This window comes from Asterias amurensis, chromosome 2 (assembly GCF_032118995.1).
Source record: "Asterias amurensis chromosome 2, ASM3211899v1".
Classification (NCBI taxonomy): Eukaryota; Metazoa; Echinodermata; class Asteroidea; order Forcipulatida; family Asteriidae; genus Asterias; species Asterias amurensis.
Genome location: NC_092649.1, coordinates 11,037,082 through 11,059,748, shown reverse-complemented (window position 1 = coordinate 11,059,748; position 22,667 = coordinate 11,037,082). Strand labels below are relative to the sequence as shown.

The window sequence follows — 22,667 nt, the reverse complement described above, 5'->3', positions numbered from 1 at the left end:
ATTTCAAGACCTCAAGTTCTAAATCTGAGGTCTCGAAATCAAATTCGTGGAAAATTATGTCTTTCTCTAAAACTATGGCACTTCAGAGTGAGCCGTTTCTCACAATGTTTTATACCATCAACCTCTCCCCATTACTCGTCACCAAGTAAGGTTTTATGCCAATAATTATTTTGAGTAATTACCAAGTGTCCACTGCCTTTAAGTGCACGGGACAAAAGCATGTCCACAGAGTGTATGAGAGTTGTGGGCTGCACAGAGGCCATTTAATGACCTTTTACACAACACTGAATAGAGCCCACAAAGTGTTTCTTTGTTGAACTTGGACCGACTTAGGAATAGCAATAGCACGACCCTACAAACCAGGTCCATAATAGGGTGGCGTTTAAAAAAAAAAAAAAAAATGAACCATTTACATTCAGAAACAAATGATACTTATAATACATGTAATCAAAATCTTTATTATGAGTATTCCATTTATCACACAATATGCAATATTCCATGATGAATACTATAATGTCAAATTACAGCAGTAAAACGATAACAATGTAGTTCATTGTATGGCATCCAATACCACAATATAAAAAAAGAACAATTATAAAACAGTAGATTAGGTTGCTGTAATAATTGCAAACTTATGAAGTTACAAGACTACTGGCATTCGTTGTTAACAATAAATACTATTATTAATGCCTCTTTTTTAATAGTTTTTTTGTCAAAATGCAGACTCGACTGTTGGTAGGTTCGTATATAATTTAGATATGTGGGGTTATCATAGGTTTAGTGATCAACATGCCAGAAATAGCAAATCAATACAATGATACTAAAGTGAACTGATTTGAGAGAATACCGACACCCCCCCCCCCACCCCTAAAAAATTTAAAAAAACAAAATGAAAATAAAAAATAAAATATTATAAAAAATAAAAATAGATCCAAACTATGCATCATATACAATAAAATAACAGAAATAAAATGTCATTAACTGAAGACAGAATGAAGTTTAAAATAATGACAATTAAAACAAACCCCATGTTGCTAATTAAAATTGTAATATTAAAAACAACAAACATTTTTTTAAATTGTTAAAACTAAAATAAATATTCGTCATCCCGATGCAAATTGAACATCCTTCTTTTACCAGAAAGTTTTTCAACTTATAATAGAAAACCTGATAATTATTTAGAAGGTTCATGATGCTTAAAAATGCATTCATTAACATTTTGTTATGAGAAAAGTCTATAGAAAAAACCGTCAATGGTAAAAAAAAAACTCTTTGAAAGGCAATGGACACTGCTGGTAATTACTCCAAATAATGATTAGCATAAAACCTACTTGGTTACAAGCAATTGAGAGCTGTTGATAGTGTAAAACATTGTGAGAATAGCTCCCTCTCATGTAACGTAGTTTTTGAGAAAGAGGTAATTTCTTGCTCAAATAATAAAAGACTTCAGACCTGAAGCCTTTTCTGAAGCCTTTTATTATGCATCTGAAAGTACACATTAATGTGTGCAACAAGGGTGTTTTTTTTTCTTTCATTATTCTCTTGCCACGTTGATGACCAATTGTGCCCAAACTGTCACATATTTGTTATTTAATGCATATGTTGGGATACACCAAGTGAGAATGGTCATTGACAATTACCAAATGTGTCCAGTGCCTTTAAGAACTGTGTGTTAAAGGAACACGTTGCCTTGGATCGGTCGAGTTGGTCTTTGAAAAGCCTTTGTAACCGTTTTTTATAAAATGCATATGGGTAGAAAGCTGTTGTAAAAGTAGAATACAATAATCCACACAAACATGCCTCGAAATTGCGTGGTTTTCCTTTTACCTCGTCGACTAAACACGTCGGCCATTTATGGGGGTCAAAATTTTGACTCCCATAAATGGCCGACCATGTTAGTTCGCACAGTAGAAGGAAAACCACGCAATTTTGAGGCAAACTTGTGTGGAACATTGTATTCTACTTTTAAAACACCTTTCCAACCATATGCATTTTATAAAAAACGGTTACAAACGCTTTTGTTTTGACCAACTCGTCCGATCCAAGGCAACGTGTTCCTTTAAGCACCGTGTGGTCGGAGCCCACAAAGTCCTAGACATCACAAGTGACTCCGATTGGTGTCCATATAGGGGTTAAAGATACCAGCGCTTCACATAGTATTAAGCCCGATTCATACTTACTGCAAAAGCAGTTAAACTGTGTTAAACTCCGGCAAAACAGTTGTTGCAATGTGACATCAAAATTTGTATTGCAATCACATTCGCAGGAAGTATGAACCGGGCTTCAGTGTCAATTAATTTTGACTAGAAAATTTCACGGCAGTGATTCTGTGTGACACTACATTGTTGTTATTGCTAGTTGATGAAGCGCCCTCTAGAGGATTAGATCCACCAGGTTTCCCTTTGGCTGCGACATGTCATCAGGGAAAAAGTTGACGAGTGTGTCAAAAAGCTGTAAAAAGAAAAGGAAATAAAACAACCATTTCTTAGTTCCTGTTACTTTTAAACCAAATATATGTTCCTAAGATTTAACATGTCTTCAAATGATTCAGAAATACAAAATGGTTGAAATTGAGAAGTTGAAAGTAAAATTACAACAGAAAAATAGGGTATTGACATAAGACAACAAGGCCCCCAAATGCTACAGATTGTCAATAAAGGAGGACAACTATTGACCCATTGCAAGATGCACACAAACCTCCACACAACGCCTTCCTACCATTTTCCCATTTTAAGAGTAAAATTGTTGGCGAAAGTTTTTATTGATTTTGAACCCCAAGATGGCGGACAGGGTAAGTGTGCTGCATGTTGTAAAATAGGTCAACATGATTGAATACAAAAGAGAAACGAGAGAGTACGAGTAACTGATATTTACCTGCGTTCTTGTGGTGTAATGTGGATGTGACTGCTCGGTATGGACTGTTAACAAATGGTCTGGCACCTCAAGGCTAGATCTGAAGAGACTCAAGGATAGTAGCTGGAACTGCATGACAGAGAAGCACCAGACTAAGAATTAGCCCAACATTATTCCTGAATTGAGGTAGTTGTGCCGTGTCTGATTTTACTTAAATGTTTTGACCTAGGCCTAACTAGTAATTAAGTTTTAAACTTATTACACAATTGTAAATGTACAAGGTCTGAACCTTGCCATTAAAATCAAGACTTGATATTGAGTTTAAATGTTAGAGATAGAGAAGAAATCATTTCAATGTGGATGGAACTATTGGCTGCAAATTGGTCAAATCAAAGTCAATAGACCCTTACCATGATTTAAGAGTGTTTGAACGAACACAAAGAAACACTAATCCTGGCTAAATTATGAAACATGCTTAAATTAATAATTGATTTACAGAGCCATCAATCATGAACAATACCACATTTTATAGTCTTTTTCTGCTTAATGGGATTGTTCGGTGCTCAGCAGATTGATTGAATCAGTAGACCATCACATTCCAGGGCCCAATTTCATAGAGCTGCTTAGGCACAGAAATGTAGCTAAGCACAACAAAATTATATTGACCAGAATAGACTACAGCCGAAATACCATGTCATCTGTGACTGCAACCTGCTAATGTTTTGCTTAGCAATAAATTCTGCTATGGGCAGTTTTATAAAATTGGACCCAGGAGGGCGTCAGCTCACCTCTTTGGTTTCTTTCTTGTCTTTATGGTTCACAGTTTCAGCTAGCTCTGTCTGCAGGTACGTCAAGGCCTGGACGGGGTTGGTGGTGGCAATTTCTTGGAAGCGGTTCTTGCGTATAAGATGTTTACAGCGTCTCACAATCTGACCTATCACTGGCCTTACGAGCTGAGAAAAGAAAAAAAGAAAAAAAACAATTCATTTTAGTTTACTTCAAAAGAATCTTTATATATACATTGTACTAGTATGTCAAATAAGTTTACTTTACGTTTCAAAATTTGCAGTTTTGTAGGTTTGGACAACCTTGCTGTTTGCATCAGCAAAGGGAAACATGACTTTGCAATGTTCTATGCCTACTATGTTTGCTACCAAAAGCAAGCTAAATAAAATAACTGTAATGATAACCTTAAATTAGTCAGCACTTTTTACACATTAATATACAAAGCATTTAAGAAATACAAAAGCAACCAAAGAAAAAATAGAGTACGAAATTACACATTTCACAAACAATAACAATGTAGTTAACAATAATACAAATGAGTGTAACTTGGGATAGAGGTTGGTTTTAAATGAGATTTAAAGGAACTCGGGGTATTGACTAAACTTTCCTGCCGGACCACTAAGGGTGAATTTTGACTGGTCCTTCAGTGTTTTGGCCAGCGAACCCCTTTTATATTTTTGAGGATTTCAAATTTTGAAAGAAAAAGCAACCTACCTCCAGCGCCCAGAAGTCATCAAGGCGACTCCTCTGAGCCCCAGACCGTCCGGGATTACCTCCAAACAAATAATGCCTCTTGTGAACGTGGTCGTATGCGAGCTGGTGAGCGAAGCGTGGACATGGCTCCAAGCTCTGACGATTACTCCAATACTGCTGGTCCCCATTCTCATTCTTGTACACGCAGGACCTGCGATGTTTGGGGTAATCAAAATTGTCTTAAGGTTTTATTTTTGTTCTTGCTCTTGAGGATGTACATGTAGAACATCAACAATAAAGTAACAACAATAACTGTATTATAAAGCGCAAAATTTCCAAAGGACACAGGGCGCTGAAGAAAAAAGGAACACAAGACAGTACAAAAAGACCGTCGACCAGCTACAGACTTGGGGAAAAGATGAGTCTTGAGAGACTGTTTGAAGGCTGAGACACTGTTGGAGTTCCTGGTTTGGACAGGAAGACTGTTCCATAATCGGGGAGCAGCAACGTCAACAGTAAAAGAGAAAAATTTGTTTTCAAATGTTTACTTGCCTAACTACAGTAATTCAAGGGGAAAATTCTTAGGGAAAATTCAAGCAATCAGGTAGGGAATGAAAACCCAATCCACATAGTGCCCTAGCGGGATTAGAACCATGGCCTAGAGTTGGAAAGATACCACTACGCCAACTCAACGGCCCATTATCATACATGTACTCATAAGATACAGCCTAAACATACACAATGACTCACCATCTGTTTTGATTGATGTAAAACACCCAGAAAGAATTCTTCACAGAGTCATCTTTTTTGTCTTTGTCCTTACTCAATCCCTATGGATTAAACAAGAATTGTTAAAATTAAGATCCTCTCTTCCATATTATAGTATTAATAATATAGAACTTATAGCGCCTGATATCTAAAATATTAACCCCAGAGCGCTTAATAAAGAATTAAATACTAGATCAAACAATTTTTAAGAAGAACTAAACACGCAAGCAGTTATAATAACCATTAAAAATATGGAACAGACTTAGAAACGCAATCAAAGAAAACCAACAACAGCAAAATGTTTGTAAATGAGCAAGCCACAGAATAAAATTAAGTATTTACAAATAGGGTTTACATTACAAGTAGGATCAATAATAGCAAATGTAGAATTTATGACAAAATCTAAAAGTATAGAGATTTGAGAAGAGTATAGTTTTAACAAAAAGAATACAGTATGAATTATATATAATAATTATAATACTAATATCAAAGTCTTATATAGCGCACGTATCTACAAAACAAGGTACTCAAGGTGCTTAGTATATACTTTATACAGAAAGAAGTGTTATTGAAGTTATGAGTTATGACCCAATTATGAAGCACCTTATAATGGTTTACAAGGTGCTACGGCGCATACAGCAGCCACCGGGGCGAACCCTTTTTTTTTTTATAAGTGCACTGGGTTCTTTTACATGCGTTACGCAACAAATGGGACCAGCGGCTTTACGTCCCATCCGAAGGACGAAGCAATGCTAAGTGCCTTGCTTAAGGACAAAAATGTTACGGCTGGGGATTCGAACCCACACTCTGCTGATCAGAAACACCAGAGTTTGAATTTGGTGCTCTTAACCGCCCGGCCACGACACTTCCACTAAGATAGTGACACAAAAAACAATATGCAAAATAAATAAATGGGGACGTCAAAATGATGGTCCATGTCTCAGTCAGTCTCCCCTGTTTACCACTTATTATAATAAAAAAATAACAAATCAGTAACGTTATTTGTACACAGGTATATCTTTGGATAGCTTTCTCAAACAGTTTCAATATTACTAACTGCTAAATGCACAGCAGAACAAATTCTCTATGAATATAGAAAGAGACAACATTAGCAGTAGTAGGAAGAAGAACATTGAAGTTTTACTGTTAACCTTCAGTTCAATTCAGATACACAAATATTTCCATACTTCTATGAAAAATATTGACAATAACATTTTACTGTGGAGTAAAGCAAAACAAACATTAAGTAGCAGTATCCATGATAAATGTAATAAATAGAGTATGGGGCTGTTTTGATCAGCAGAAGCTTGTAGCCAGGAGAAAAAAAAAACGGAAAAAAACAGACAGACCTGAAAAACAAAAGGACTGATGGACATAAGACATTACAGCTACTCTGACACAATATACATAATAAAGATAATAGATAATACAACAAATTCATAATAAGTGAAAAGATGGCAGAACAGTTCAAGCACAAGCGATACAAAATAAAGATTTAACAAGAATTGAGAATATAAATTTGGTTTGCGATACCACCGTGTTTTCATCTACTTGCCAGGTAGAGTTTGTTCTTTAGAGAGCCGACTTGCTGTATGTAAACTGGTTGATAAGTTTACAAAGTCCGGTAGAAGAGCGTTGCCATAACTTAACAAGTCCATATGCGCTCCCCGTAGAGCATACATACATGTATATAGGATTTGAGGCATTACATTGCATGGTGAGGTATCAATGTATATTTGGTTTACGGTAACACCATGTGTGTATCTACTTGCCAGGTAGAGTTTGTTCTTAGAGAGCTGACTTGCTGTATGTCAACTTGTTGATAAGTTTACGTCAGGTAGAAGAGCGTTGCCAAAACTTAACAAGTCCATGTGCGCTCCCCGTAGAGCATACGTACATGTATACAGGATTTGAGGCATTGCATAGTGAGGCCTGTATCAATGTATATTTGGTTTGCGGTAACACCATGTGCGTATCTACTTGCCAGGTAGATTTTGTTCTATAGAGAACTGACTTGCTGTATGTCAACTGGTTGAAAAGTTTCTAACTTCCGGTAGAAGAGCGTTGCCATAACTTAACAAGTCCATTAGTGCGCTCCCCGTAGAGCATACATAAATAGGATTTGAGGCATTGCATGGTGAGGTGTCAATATATATTTGGTTTGGGGTAACGCCATGTGTGTATCTATTTGCCAGGTAGAGTTTGTTCTTACAGAGCTGACTTGCTGTATTTACAGAGTCCGGTAGAAGAGCGTTGCCATAACTTAGCGCCCTCCCCACAGAGCATACATACTGTATCTAGGATTTGAGGCATTGCATGGTGAGTTGTCAATATATCTTTGGTTTGTTCTTACAGAGCTGACTCGCTGTATTTACAGCGTCCGGTAGAAGAGCGTTGCCATAACTTAACAAGTCCATTAGTGCCCTCCCCACAGAGCATACATACTGTATCTAGGATTTGAGGCATTGCATGGTGAGTTGTCAATATATCTTTGGTTTGTTCTTACAGAGCTGACTCGCTGTATTTACAGCGTCCGGTAGAAGAGCGTTGCCATAACTTAACAAGTCCATTAGTGCCCTCCCCACAGAGCATACATACTGTATCTAGGATTTGAGGCATTGCATGGTGAGTTGTCAATATATCTTTGGTTTGGGGTAAAGCCATGTGTGTATCTATTTGCCAGGTAGAGTTTGTTCTTACAGAGCTGACTCGCTGTATTTACAGCGTCCGGTAGAAGAGCGTTGCCATAACTTAACAAGTCCATTAGTGCCCTCCCCACAGAGCATACATATCTAGGATTTGAGGCATTGCATGGTGAGTTGTCAATATATCTTTGTTTTGGGGTAACGCCATGTGTGTATCTATTTGCCAGGTAGAGTTTGCTCTTAAGAGGAGGATTAAGAAGTGGATGTGATTGAATTACTCACCGATAGAACATGAATCTCATTCAGTTCTGGGTTGATGGTGGCTCTCTGGGTAAAACCAGCGGCTGGTACTACAAGATGGATAGACAGAAAGATAGATATTTGATATGTCCGCATCATAACAAAATACAGAAATTTGGCCTCCATTGGCTGTAGTTTCATAAAAATAGAAAAAAACTAGGTAGACAAAGAATTCACTAATATTTACAATGAATAGAATTACATTTACAATTATACGAAAAAAGATACAACTGTCACTATAAAAAACAATAATAGAAAGAGACAAGCAACATTACAGCTCATACAGTAGAAAATAGAATTGCCTCTACAAGGCAAATCTGGCTTGAATGGACAATGGACAAAAGGTTGAACATCCTGTGTGTTAGCATGGTTAGAGAAATAAATCAACCCCTTGGTCTAAGCATCCAAAAGGAAATAATTAACTCTCTTTGCCTTCTCCTTTCTCAAAAGACGTTCCCTTGTTTAGTCCATTTCGTTCACTCATTAGTTACAATTTCTCTATCTTCCCACTTTTGAATTGGTCTTTTCTGAATCGGGAAAGAAAAATCCTGAAAATAGCCAGGCCTGCCTAATGAAGTAACAGCTCTACACCATGTATACATAAAAATATCAACAAACTTATACTTTATAAATACTATATATCTTTCAATATATTATTTTGCTATTTGTACTCACTGGCACTGTCTTTTTTGTTTCCGTCTGATATAATCTCAATTTCATCAGTATCAATGTTGTATGTGAAGAAATCACTCAAGTAGTCTTTACCACGCTGGCCAGCTATAATGTACAGTTTGCGAGCCATCTGAAACATAACATAAAAACAATAGTAATTTAATAACCAGATTTATAACGCACCTTTTACCAAAGGATACAAAGTGCCAGGTGTTTATTACTGCAATCAGTGGGACGAAGTTTAAGATATAAGACCTAATCCTTAAGCACCATGTAATGGTTTACAAGGTGCTGTGGCGCAATATGCTGCCAATCCAGCCAGGAACACCGGGGCGAACCCCTTCTCTTTACGATAAGTGCACTGGGTTCTTTTACATGCGTTTACACAACACATGGGAACAACAGCTGTACGTCCCATCCGAAGGACGAAGCAATGGTTAAGTGTCTTGCTTAAGGACACAGGTGCATGTCCAGTATAACAGTAAAGACAAGGTTAAACCGGTATCAATATTGTGAAACTATCCCTTGCTATAATATTATAGGATTTGAACTGCCTCGCTAGCTACCAGGCAATCTCGGTGGTCTCGATGGTAAGACATCTACTCTAGATTAATATGCCCTGTGATTCTTTTCTCCACAGAACTTGAGAAAGTACTGAGCATACAGTGCCTATACACATCGCTGTATATGGGTAAGAACAAATAACATTCTTTATTGATTTGCTTCACCTCTCAGAATTCTACTCTTCCAGCTATCCCTCATTGGTAACTTATCAAAGCAAAAAACAAACATCACAACCTCACAAGTGCCAAAATTAAAATCAAGAAACTTTCTAAACAAAGCATTATCAATTCTTGTAATCTATTTTTTTATATAAATCAACTAATAACTCCCTATCTAAAAGTTAAAGGGAAGGTACACGTTTGGTAATTACTCAAAACAAGTATCAACTTAAAAACTGACTTGGTAACGAGCATTGGAGAGCTGTTGATAGTTTAAAACATTGTGGGAAACGACTCCCTCTGAAGTAACGTAGTTAGAAGTCTTTTATTCCTATCTGAAAGCACACAAATTCGTCCAACAAGGGTGTTTTTTCATTCATCATTTTCTTGCAACTTCGATGACCGATTGAGCCCAAATTTTCACAGGCTTGTTATTTTATGCTTTTATGATGGGATACACCAAGTGAGACAACTGGTCTTTGACAATTAATACCAAACGTGTACAGTGCCTTTAACTATAAATAAATAGTAAACTTGCAGGTACAACCATGTATTTAATCTCTTTGTGGGAGTGTTGGATCTGAAAAGACATTTCGAGACCAAACCTTCATATTTATTAATACATACTGGAAACATTCCATTATGATAAGGGGACTTACCGGGTGTAAGAGCATTGAGTGACCTATTCTAGATTTGATGTCTTTCCCTCCTAGAGTACTAGCACAATCTCTACGGAGAATCTTCCATGTGTTCGTTGGGATATGATAAGAATACAGGCCGCTAAACGACCCTTCACTCGGCCTCTCCTCAGACAGTAAAGTGCTGCAAATAGAACACAAAGAATCAGACAGATATTTCTTAAAAGTATTATACATTACAGGTTTATGGAAGAAAAAAGCCTGGTTCATATTATTTCCTTCGAATGCAAAAAGAATAAAAAAGAATCAGACGGATATAATGAAGGCACTGGGGTCGATTTCACAAAGATTTAGGACTATTCCTAAGTAAGGACTAGGACTAGTCTTATGAGATATTGAAAACTTAAGGCTAGTCCTAAATTAGTTAATCGTCCTAACTCAATGAAAGACTAGTCTTTGTGAAATCCACCCCTGGACACATTGATGTAAGGTACTTTTCAAAAACCAGTATTCTCACCTGGTGTATCCCAACATACATGTATGCATAAAATAACAAATCTGTACAAAAAAATTGGCTCAATCGGTTATTGAATATAAAAGAAAATATTGAAAGAAAAACCTTTTCTCAGAAATTCTCATCAAGCTAATTGAGCCTAAAACAATAAGAACCTATTGATTAGTTTGTGTAGATTTTGTGTAGGTGTGCATGTCTCACTTTATTTAAATCAAGGAAAGTTACCCAATCTGTGGTTTAATTATCAAATGATAGACTCATACCAACCTGGTAAGAATCCGTCCACCAAACACAAATATAGTTGACGTTTGAGAGTCCAGGCACATCTGATGGTCGTATATGAGTTTGGGACCACCCTCGGTACCGGTGTCTTCGAATATAAGCATCCATTTATTAGTGTCAATGTCATACACATAGAAGTCACTCTGAAAAAAAGAAATATATATATACATATCAATAAACGATGTCGAAAAATACAAATTATGTTTCAAACTTCTAAAGCTGTCAGGGCTAGAATTTGTGGGGGCAATCCACAAGGTTACAGCCGTCAATTTAAAAAAACTCTTCCTAACTTAAGAATAATCTTAGAACTTAGGATGAGTCCCAACCCTGCACTGTAGCATGCAGACCTTAAGATTAATCCTAAGTTAGGACGAATTACTCGTCCTAACTCGAGATAAGACAAGTCCAAACTCTTTGTGAAATCGACGGCTGGGCTTGTAGCTCAAAACCAATACAAGACCGGAATCAAAATAAGAGGAACACTATCTACACAGTTTCACACTTAAGCTGTTTTTGGAACAAGCACTTTAGCTTCTCTAATAGGGGATAGAGAAGTTTTATCTTATTTCTTTATACTTCAATACTCTACAGAATTAAAAGGTGTTTGTATTGATAAGTTCTGAGGGGTTATCATTCAAAAACACAAGACCGCCGGACTTGTAAGGTCATAAGATTACTGGTCCGACTCTACCATCACTGGCCTCGGGCCATGGCCCAATTTCATAGAGCTGCTAAGCACGAAAATTTGCTTAGCATGAAATTTCTTCCTTGATAAAAACAGGATTACCAACAAACTTTCCATTTGTTGCATTTTCCTTATTACTGGTATTCAGCTGTTGTTTGCTTATCCTGAAAATCACATGGAAATTTGGTTGATAATCCTGTTTTTATTAAGGCATAAATTGTCATGCTAAGCAAATTTTTGTGCTTAGCAACTCTATGAAGTTAGGCCCAGGTGTTAATTTTGAGCCCTTGGGCCTTTCTCAGACCTTAGCTTGGGCTCCAGGTCAGGCTCCATGCTCAGTCTGCTGATGTTTAAACCAACGTGCTCAGCTTGCTCAGGGAACCATAACCTTACAAGCTTTGCTTCTTTATGGGTCCCCCACAGTTTCATGAATGTCAATGCTTATTATTCATTTAATTAATCTTATCAAGCAACTATTTATTTCTTAATTTCCAACTAACATTGCCTTAGATTTGATATTGATTGTGATTTTGATACTGTGGAAATAAACTGATTGATTGATTGATTGATTGATTGAAACGTGTGCAAAATACATGCTGCTCTAATGTGAGTGTGTAGGCCTTAAGGCAGGTTCATACTGTACTTGCTACGTTTCCACTCAAACGCAGCGCGCAGAGGCCGCATCCGAAACGGAGCCCGAGCCCAAGTTTGAGAAAGGCCCTAAGCTTTACATGATGGCACAAAATTCTCAAGAGTTGTAAGTCAGACATACCTTGAGTGGGTAAACATTTCTAACTGATGAGTCCAGGTATCGACCTAGTGTGAAGATCTGCCGTCGTTGAGGATCAAGACACATCTTGTGACAAGACCGAGCTGATGGACCTCCCTGAGAATTTGAGAAATGCAGAAAAATAGTCAGTATTTAAACCATTTCAAATCTCCATCTGATACTTGTGTGTGTCGCGGTCGAGTGGTAAGGTGCATCAAACTCAAGTTCTGGTGGCTAAGTCATTTGGGTGTGGGTTTGAATCCTGGTCAATACACTAGTGTCCTCGACCAATGGGCGTTTCCATTGAGCAAAGGGCACTTGCATTGGAAAATCTTAAAGTCTATCGGAAAGTTTTGGCATCAAGGCCAAGGAAACAGAGACCTGGCACAGTCCCCGTTTCACCCTACTTAACCAAGTGTGGTACACATTGCTTAACCTTAGTAACCAACACTGACGGTGGTCAACCTTAAGGTCAGGTAAGTACCTAAATCTTGGTAACTATCTACTGACACCGGTTAACCTTTTTAAAACTTTGGTAACAAAGACTGAGCTCACATTTCTCAAGTTGTGAACACAGCACTAACCATTGTTAACCTTGGTAACACTAACTTTGGTCAACTTTGGTAAATGATCAACTTTTTTTCTTTTCTTTTTTACGCATGTGTTCAGTTGTAGACCATTGACAACTGCATTGTAAAGGACTCAGTAATTTGGGTGAACAAATATTACCGTGCATTAAGAGTGAAAAAGTCAGCCGAGTATTACAAACAGTGATGTTTACCTCATCAGCGGTGTTCTTGAACAGACAAGTCCATTCCCCTGTAGCAGCACTGTATGCCCAGAAATCTGCTAGATCTTGTTCACCATCCCAGCCGCCGAACAAGTAGACCGTTTCTAGAGATAAAAGAGTGGAGAGGCAATAAAGCAAGGGAATCTTTTTCACTGTCTTTTTACTGACATAATTGTTTTGGGGGTAAAAAAACAGAGGGCGGTTTGAATGTAAACATAGGTCACATTGTCTATATACAAACCATATATACTGCTGCAGTGCCTTCCCATCAAGTAAGTTTTTTGGGGTTGTGAATTTTTATAGTATTTACGAATCTAGCAAAACCTCTGTTTTATTTGTCTCCCATGGACAATGTAACTTACATAAATAGTTAGTTGAGATTTAGCAGAATATTTGTTTTTCCTTTTTCTTTGGAATCTCTTTTCACTGTTCCCATCCCCAATCACACTTGTCTAAATTCACATGTTTCTACATGTATGTCTATCCCCAACTAACGCTTGTTTAAAGGCAGCGGACACTATTGGTAATTACTCAAAATAATTATTATCATTAAACCTTTCTTGATTACGAGTAATGGGGAGAGGTTGATAGTATAAAACATTGTGCGAAACAGCTCCCTCTGATGTGACATAGTTTTTCGAGAAAGAAGTAATTTTCCACAAATTTGACTTCGAGACCTCAAGTTTAGAATTTGAGGTCTCCAAATCAAGCATCTGAAAGCACACAACTTCGTGTGACTATGGTGCGACAAGGGTGTTTTTTCTTTCATTAATATCTCGCAACTTCGATGACCGATTGAGCTCAAATTTTCACAGGTTTACTTTTTTATGCATATGTTGAGATACACCAACTGTGAAGACTAGCTTTTGACAATTACCAATAGTGTCCACTGTCTTTAAGTTTACTTGTTTCTATGTCTATACACATCCCAATTAAGACTCGTTTAAATTCACCTGCTTTTATGTCTATACACATCCCCAATCATGCCGATTAACGCTCCTGTAAATTCACTTGTTTCTATGTCTATACACCATGCCCAATTAAGACTTGCTTAAATTCACCTGTTTCTATGTCTATACACATCTGATGACCGCCCCTCTTCCCTGGTTTCGTATCATCCTCTACAGAACCGAATGGGCAGAGTAGTGTCCACTTTGGCTGGTAATCCCTCATGCTGATGTAATGTTCAAAGTGACCTTCCTCGGATGCTCTTTCTATGATACGCTCACAACAGGTGAAGTCACCCTGAATAACCTAGGTATACAAGCAATACATTGTAAACACATCAACTTGTTGATTTCACCAAGGTGTATTGACAGTTTACTAGAAACAGTTATAACACACCTCTTGCTTGTTCTGTATTCTGGTTGGCTGAAAAAACGGTCACGTTGGGTTAACTAATATAAGTCTAGTGCATGAGATTTGCGCCACCGTGAACTAGAAGCGCGTCAAGCGACGTGCAAGCATGTTTTGCGTGAAACAGTTCCCGGACAGGCAATATTGTGCCTCGACATCCAAGTACAAAGAAGCTGTTGTTGCTATGGTTGTAATACATTGATTGTTATGAGGTAGTACATTCATGGGATATAGACCAATCCGACGAAACAAAATTGGTAGCGCCCTCTATTGAAAAATTACCAACTGCGGTGTCTTTTTGTGCACAAACTTGGCATTGAAGACACCGCAGCAGTGGCCCGCGGTGCTCAATACCTGTGCGCCCGGTGCGTGCCTGGATTTGTCTATAGTACACTATTTGCTGTAGCACTTTTCATTCATGCAGTTTTTAGTAAAAATCATGTGAAATGCCTTAAACCAAGCATAAGGCTGGATCTTTGTGTTATAGCCTTTATAGTAAACAGATAAACAGGTTGTTACCATTTTTTTATTAGATTTCTCACCAGTTTATCATGTAGTTCTGATATAGTTGGATGCTCCAAACTGATCTTGGTTTTCTTCTGCAACGTTTCAAAAGCCTCCCCATAGTTGTGCTGACGAAGGTGTTTCAGACAAAGGCGGATGGCTTCCCTTTCTCGATACTAAGGGAAAATATTTATCATTACTAATCAATGGTATAGCACTGAGGAAATGGCCTCTGTTACCCCCAATGTTTAAGGCTTGGTGCCCTTTCAGAAGTTTCTCATAAACTTCAAGACTTTGCAGTAGAAATTGTAACCCTTACAGAGTCATTCTCTAAGACAAATGGAAGATTCAAAAATCATACAGGACTAAATCAAACGTGATAAACTTTCCTTACTGAAGAATATTGGCACTGGACACGTTTTGTAATTGTCAAAGACCAGTATTTTCACTATTCAAACACATGCATAAAATAACAAACCTGTGAAAATTTGGGCTTAATTGGTAATCGAAATTGCAAGAAAATAATGACAGAAAAAATATTTTATTGGGACAGAATTTACCTCTTTCTCAAAATGTATGTCACTTCAGAGGGAACCGTTTCTCACAATGTTTTATACGATCAACAGCTCTCCATTGCTTATTACCAGGTGTTTGTGCTGACAATTATTTACCAAATATGCCCAGTGCCTTCAATATACTTATTTGCTGGAAAAAAATTGTCAGAATAATCAACATTTTTACCTCATTATACTTGATCAGACATGGCTGGACTGTGTCTGTATCATCAATACCATTTATTGCAACGTACCAAATACTGAAGTTGAAGCTAGGACCACATGACAGCATGGGCACTGAGAAAAAACAAGGACACATACAGAAACTATTAGAAGCAAGGCCGTGTACAAGCTGTGACAATTAATCAAAGATGGGTGTTTTGAAAGTAGTATTTTCATGAAAACAATTTATTGCAAAACAGTGTTTCTAAGTCATAGAAAAGTAAGCATTCATGACAGAAGCAGGTGATGTCACACTTCTAGGCTTGTTAATAACGCTAGATACCGACAGGCTCAGACTGGTAGCCAGTTCAGTTTCTTTAAATTCAATGTTGTCACCTAGTGTCATCGGATTGAACAAATAAATAGATCTCCTTCATGTACATACAGTGACATAATGAGCATTTCTCACCTATTTTGATATATCGGCACGGCACTTGACTGCCATTCACCATATGCTTGACTGGAAATGTCTCTTGATTGCTGTCATTTTCTAGACCACTGCCATTATCAAAGCACAAAATCGAGTATTAAGTTGATTGATTGGTTGATTGATTGATTGATTGATTGATTTATTTGGGTAATTACTATTGTTACACAAGTATACAATAGAAATTGCCTTGGATCTTATGCTTAACAAGACGTTAAAATACAGAAAATATTAGTAAAAATTAAAGAATTATACACTTTATTAAGACATTAAAAAGATAATAGTTTACACCGGTACAAGTCATCTTATATGTGTACTTAAAGGAGTAAAAGAGTAAAGGACTGAGAGTAGAAGCTTGGGGCATCCATCAACAGAAGGAAATAAGTATGTTCAACAAAGAAGTTCAGGATACAGCATTCTTCCTTCTGACAGCAGTCCTGGCCACATAAGGGAAAAAAAGAGTCGCGACGAGTTCTTAAGACCGTTTAAAACCGGCAGGGTCGTTTCGGCGAGGGCCTCTATGGCGCGGCAACGACCCTGCACGGTTTATAACAGATCTTATGCTTAACAAGACATTAAAATACAGAAAATATTGGTAAAAATTAAGGAATTATACACTTTATTAATTATTACTCTTTCATACCCATTCATAAATGCCTGGTTAAAAAGCGTACAAGGTAATACACTCTGTAAAACTTGACCATTTCCGACGTGCTTGACCTCTGTCTGTCCGTGTGTTGCATTGATATGACTGAGACGACAGTTTCCTGATCAACTCATCGATCGTAACAAGAAACGTCTTGCACCAAGACTAGCGTGTAGTATCCGAAAACAACCGTTCTTAAACAGAGACGTGCTCTACACCAAAAGGAATAGCAAAACTGTCTGAGGTATTTATAAATGTCAGTTTAAACACTTCAGGACCATCCAAACTTCACTCTAAGTGGTCTGACTGGCAAGTTCAGTGTTGAAAAACATCCCTACTGTTGTTGTACAGTAGAGGGGCAATCGTGGTCATGACCTCCACAGCCTTTGTGTAATTCCAAACCCTGCTAAAGCTTAAGAGCAATACATCACAATACAATAAAACTTTGGAAACTACTTCAATCAAGGCAATTCCTTTGGCCTTTTTTTAAATGAAAAAATTGATGACGGTAACGATGATGCTCAATTCCTTTCTCTGGTTAAGAATATATGCAAACTTTTGTTTGACGTCATTTAGGAAAAATTGTATGCACCCGAAACTTCAGCAGCTTACCTGGTTAGTAGCTCTACCATGTGCTCCTCGGTCATGCCTCCAAGAATCTTAAACTTTCTCAGGTTACAGACATGCGTCTTCTCATACTTCCCAAACGAGATACTCTTCACCAGTGAACACTTCTCAAGTTTTAAAATGAGAAACTGTGATTTGAAGTTCAAGGAGGGGGGAAAAAGGGGAAATTATTTATGGTAAATTTAGTTTATTGCATTGAATTTTTTCGCGGACAATTTATGTACAAGTGTTTGTTTGCTAGACTATAGACCGTATTGAATAACCCCTTTTTTGCTATGAAAGTCGCCATCTTATAGGTCAAACCGTATGCACGTCTACACACGTGCATCAAAGAAGCACGCAGCACGCAGCGTTCCTGGTTTGATTTCTATGGCACAAGCACGCACACACACGCACACGCTCGCAGACGCCATCTTGCAGGGCAAATATTCAATAGGGTCTACAATAAAATCATCAAAATAAAATTTGAGTTTTGTATTTGGGTCCAGTGTCAGACCCATGTTTAAATACGTACCTGAGGTGGACAGTTGCTATCTGATGACCAACGAGAAGCCTGATCACCCGGGGCATCTACCAAAATATTTCTGAAATTACATAAGTGTGCGATGTAAGTTAATATTTATCAATAACACACAGTTTTGAAATTGGAATTTTACTGGAATACATTTATCTGTCACATAGACCAGAGCTGTGTAATTTTGAAGAATGAAAACTTTAATAAGATACATGTAGATGTTTATGTTGCAAATAGTGTATAATACAGAGTAATATTTGTCAAAATTTCAGTAAATATAAAGGAGATTAAAAAGCAAAACTTGAAACAAAAAGAGCAATTAAGTAGGATTTGAAACTTTGCATGGTGGAGATAAGATATAGAAGAGTTTGCGGTAACACCATGTAATAACAATCTCTAAATGAGTTGGGGTGGTTCTGAAAAGAACCGTTGGGTTAACTCGACGTTTCGATCAGTATGCTCTGATCGTCTTCTGGAGAATGCTTGATTCTGATGCTGCATGCTGCTTAAGTACTAGGCGGTGGATCAGCGGTGATGCACGAAGGCGGGAAATGTAGAGCAATTGTAATCAGATTCAGGACTTTAGAATACACTCTTTTCCAGGCATGATATTTGGTTCTTGGAAAAAAAAAGTAGGAACATTTCATTTGGTACAAGTTTTTTTTATAAGGGCTGACCTACATGTACATGTACTGGTGTAAGCTTTAAAAGGGAAGTCAGGTTTTAGTGCAGTGCCTTCCACCTCTGGGGACCCCGGTTCAAATCCTTGATCGGGGGTAATATGCGAATTGGGCATTTCAGTCCCTACTTGACTTTGTGGGTTTTCCCTGAAACAATTCTCTGGGGTTTTCCTTCCACTTCTGAAACTTAAATTTCTTCATTGTCTTCTCACCTTATCTACGTTGCTCAAAAGGCTTTGACAAGTGTTATCATATGTAGATGTAGAATAGACTTTTCAGGCTAATTAGCCATAATTTTTCTGACTTTTCCATGGACAAAAAAAAATCGGAAATCAGACTAAAGTAGGAAGAATATCATGCCTGCTTTTTAAAAGCAACTTCATAACAATGCTCGTTAAAAAAATTAGGTATACTATTATTCTTGGTATGGGCAAAATATTACAAGATTGAATTAGAAAGGGCATCAAGGCCATAAGTGCAATGTAAAAAATAGTGGAAAACTTGCAATATATTGTTATGTTGTATTGACTTACTCGGGTACATAATTAGAAGAATAGCTGGACCATTTGTGGATGTTATACGTCAACTTTTGCGTGCTATCTGCTGCCATCTTTGGCTTACTGCTGCCAGCTTCTTTTCCACAAGACTCTGCCATTGTAAAACTATCTGATGGTAAAGTAAATGAAAACAGTCAAATAGTAAGCCTACCAACTTACTGGACCACTGTTTAGACATCATGAACTTTAACATTCCTCTCTTGATTAGTTGATGACTTTAATTCTAATTTCTGACTGACATGCATGCGTCACTGCACTCAATTTAGCTTGCTTTAAAGGCACTGGCCACTATTGGTTATTACTAAAAACAAACGTCAGCATAACATAATTTTGTTTGGCAACGAGCAATGGAGAGCTGTTGATAATATATACATTGTGAGAAACTGCTCCCTCTGAAGTAACATAGTTTTTGAGAAAGAGGTAGTTTAGCACTCAAATAATAAAAGTCTGCAGCTGAAGTTGTTTTTCAACACACCATGAAGTAAAACTTGAAAGTGTTATTGTTAAAAAATTGGATAGATGATTTGAGAAAAAAATATTTAGTTTTTTATTGTGAACAATTTTCCTGTTATCCTACTGAAAACATATGACACCAGGATAATTGTTTTTGTATCTACTAAAAACTACTTCTCACTACTGTACTACACTAACTATACTATCCTGGTGTCATGTGTTTTCAGTAGGATAACAGGAAAATTGTTCACTATCAAAAACTGATTTTTTTTTCTTCAAAACATCTATCCAATTTTTTAACAATAACCTTTTCACTTCATGGTGTGTTGAAACTTTTAAAGTTTTGGTTTTACGTTGCGAGAGACAGTCCGCCATTAACAGTGCTTATGCATGCACGAGATTTTAATATTTTCCCCACATTTGCTAGTTGCGATAACATAACCCTCCTGCCGATGGCGTAGCCGGAGGGTTACGAGTCACTTCAATCGATTCGATTCAGGGCGAAATGGTCAAACACGTACAATTTCGACAGCTACTTTTACCACTTTTGAATATCATGACACAAATTCTAGAAACACGAACTTGATCCTCAATGTCTAATGAATCCTACAATAGCACTCAAAACACCATTGAGGAAATAATTTGAAGAAAAGGCACAAAAACTTACCAGATTCCCGAGCGAAAGACCCAGGTTGAAAATTTGAACCTGAGGGGGGCGGAGCTTCGGCTGTTTGTGCACGTCACAGACTCGCTGCGTGTGTGGGGTGCATTCTGTATCCCTACAAATGTGCAGCCGTAGTCTTGTACACGCAATGAGATGCGGAAATCAGAGAAACAGAGCGCCCACTAACGTTCGATTATAACAAGCGTGTACAGTTTTCGCCGTGCATTGATCAGAACGTTGGTTGTGTGTGACCGCGCAACATCAATGGTCTTGGATCAAGACTACGGCTACACAGTTACAGGGATACACAATGTACCACACGCAGCGCTGAGTCGTTGACCCCCCCCCCCCCCACTGACGTGTACACACGGTCGAACCTCCGCCCCCCTCAGGTTCGAATTTTTAACCTGGGTCTTTCGCTCGGAAATCTGGTAAGTTTTTGTGCCTTTTCTATAAATTAGATCCTCAATGGTGTTTTGAGTACTATTGTAGGATTCAATAGACATTGAGAATCAAGTTCGTGTTTCTAGAATTTGTGTCATGATTTTCAAAAGTGGTAAAAATGGAGCAAATCTGCTGACTAGCTGTCAAAATTGTACGTGTTTGACCATTTCGCCCTGAATCGATTGAAGTGACTCGTAACCCTCCGGCTACGCCATCGGCAGGAGGGTTACGTTATCGCAACTACACATTTGCACACCATAGAATCCCAAATAGTAACCACCTCACGTTATCCATCTAGTGACTAAGGCAGAATGAAACTCAATTTAGCAGATAGTAATTTTGTTTTGAACATTTGAGGTTGGATGATGTTTCTTTGACTCATTTGAATGTTGGCATAATAACGTATCGTAGGAGGTCCTGTTTTCGAGGTGTCCCTAATATCGTGGCAAATCTTTTACCTCTCTGTGCGCGATGTAAACAATCCCTAGATAAAAATTGTGTGGTTTTATTGGCCAAGCAAAGAGTCTCCTCTTCTTTGACCAAAACTTAGAAACACGTAATGCTCCACTGGTCATTTGCACTTGTAAATGCAAAAAAGTTGGTATTTTAGGCATTTCTACAAGGTACAAAAATATGTCATAATGTTGAGGCCATAAAAAAATATTTGCCCACCGAAAAAGTTTCATCAAACGCTATTTCAATTCACAATTCATGATGATCAAAATCATGTGACTGAATGTTTTGCTGAGCATTCTTAAAGAAAAATACAGAGGCTTAAAGAAGCCATGTGCCTTATATCATTTTCTAATATTTTTTGAGATTTTTATTTTGTAACCCTCATATCAATACTATTATTTATATTAAAATTTAAACATCAGCTTATTGATTCAATTATCACTGTTTATTAATACGCTTTATTATAAATATTAAGAAAAAAAGTAGAAAAAAAATAAATAGAAATCAGATTTTGAAGCCAGTAATTATTCACACTTTTTATTTTTGTTTTATTTTTTTAAATTTTTTGCAAGTTACCATGGTAATTTGAAAAATTTAATACAAAAATATTTTGAATAAAATGAAGGCAACTGCTGGCTATACAGTCATACACAGAGTCTCAAAGAACACTTGTAGTCACTGCAGATGTTTCTTCCATGTATGGCTTCACCGGGAAACCATACTTTCTTGTTTGCCGTGAAAATAGGAAAAACTCAAAACAAATGGGGCCAGTTGAAGTCATCCAAGATTGGTGTGTGGTGTGAACATTTCAATGTCCATCAAGTTTTAATATATGTTTGCATACTTCGTATTAACAAAAGAAGATAATTAGGGCATCGGTTGATATATTGCATCATTATTTTTTTCCCAATTCAAAGAAAAAGGCATAATAGCGTGATAACTGGTAAGCAGAGGATACTAGTGATCCTATTTCTAATTCTAGTACCAAAAATCAATCATTTTATACATTTTTGAGCATAACCAACGACAGGAAACTTTTTTCTCAGCATGATTAGGCCTGATGAAAATACAGACTGCGAGTAAACTGCATAGCTTCTGTCACTGGCGCAGCTTGCACAATCTCGCGGTAAACGGGAATCAAAGTTGGGGACCGAAAACATATGAGGGTCGATAACGTATGACGCTAGTAAGAAGTCTAAGACGAGTCCTACTCCTAGACCTGACCTGCTCTGCTGACCGTCGTGGATGTGACTTAATGTGAAATTCACTTCAACAACTTAACAACTGGATACAAGTTAACAACGTATGAATCAGTTATACTCACACTCACACATCAAATCGCACAGATTCACCCGATATTGAGAATATTTTCGATCTCAACGTGACATTTTGAACACCAAACTGTCATTTACCGCAATGTATACAGCGCCCTCTTTGATGACCCAC

At 37.5% G+C, this 22,667-nt stretch overlaps 1 protein-coding gene across 2 annotated transcripts; it reads right to left on the bottom strand.

The window, feature by feature from the left end:
• Positions 1–1,977: 1,977 nt before the first annotated feature.
• LOC139934063 (muskelin-like) lies at positions 1,978–22,654 on the bottom strand. 2 transcript variants are annotated; one of them, XM_071928359.1, is made up of 19 exons: positions 22,546–22,654; positions 19,181–19,313; positions 17,968–18,037; positions 17,439–17,581; positions 16,163–16,251; positions 15,719–15,828; positions 15,016–15,153; positions 14,179–14,371; positions 13,109–13,221; positions 12,331–12,444; positions 10,859–11,016; positions 10,099–10,261; positions 8,721–8,847; positions 8,028–8,095; positions 5,083–5,162; positions 4,354–4,543; positions 3,642–3,806; positions 2,875–2,982; positions 1,978–2,451 (listed from the first exon to the last, which is right to left on the bottom strand). In XM_071928359.1, the coding sequence occupies exons 1-19, from the start codon at positions 22,553–22,555 to the stop codon at positions 2,374–2,376; spliced, it is 2,250 nt and encodes a 749-aa protein (XP_071784460.1). In that variant the 5' UTR covers positions 22,556–22,654; the 3' UTR covers positions 1,978–2,373. The 2 variants fall into 2 exon arrangements, with proteins under 2 accessions (XP_071784460.1, XP_071784461.1); XM_071928360.1 differs by having other exon boundaries at positions 19,181–19,309; positions 22,546–22,640.
• Between the last annotated feature and the right edge of the window lie 13 nt (positions 22,655–22,667).

What these genes read in the sequence shown, in the direction of transcription:
- LOC139934063 (XM_071928359.1), bottom strand. An exon ending in ATGAGATTCATGTTCTATCG is followed by an intron (nt 5,163 to 8,027) that starts GTGAGTAATTCA and finishes TTTAATCCATAG; the next exon opens with GGATTGAGTAAGGACAAAGA. An exon ending in TACATCAATCAAAACAGATG is followed by an intron (nt 4,544 to 5,082) that starts GTGAGTCATTGT and finishes CAAACATCGCAG; the next exon opens with GTCCTGCGTGTACAAGAATG.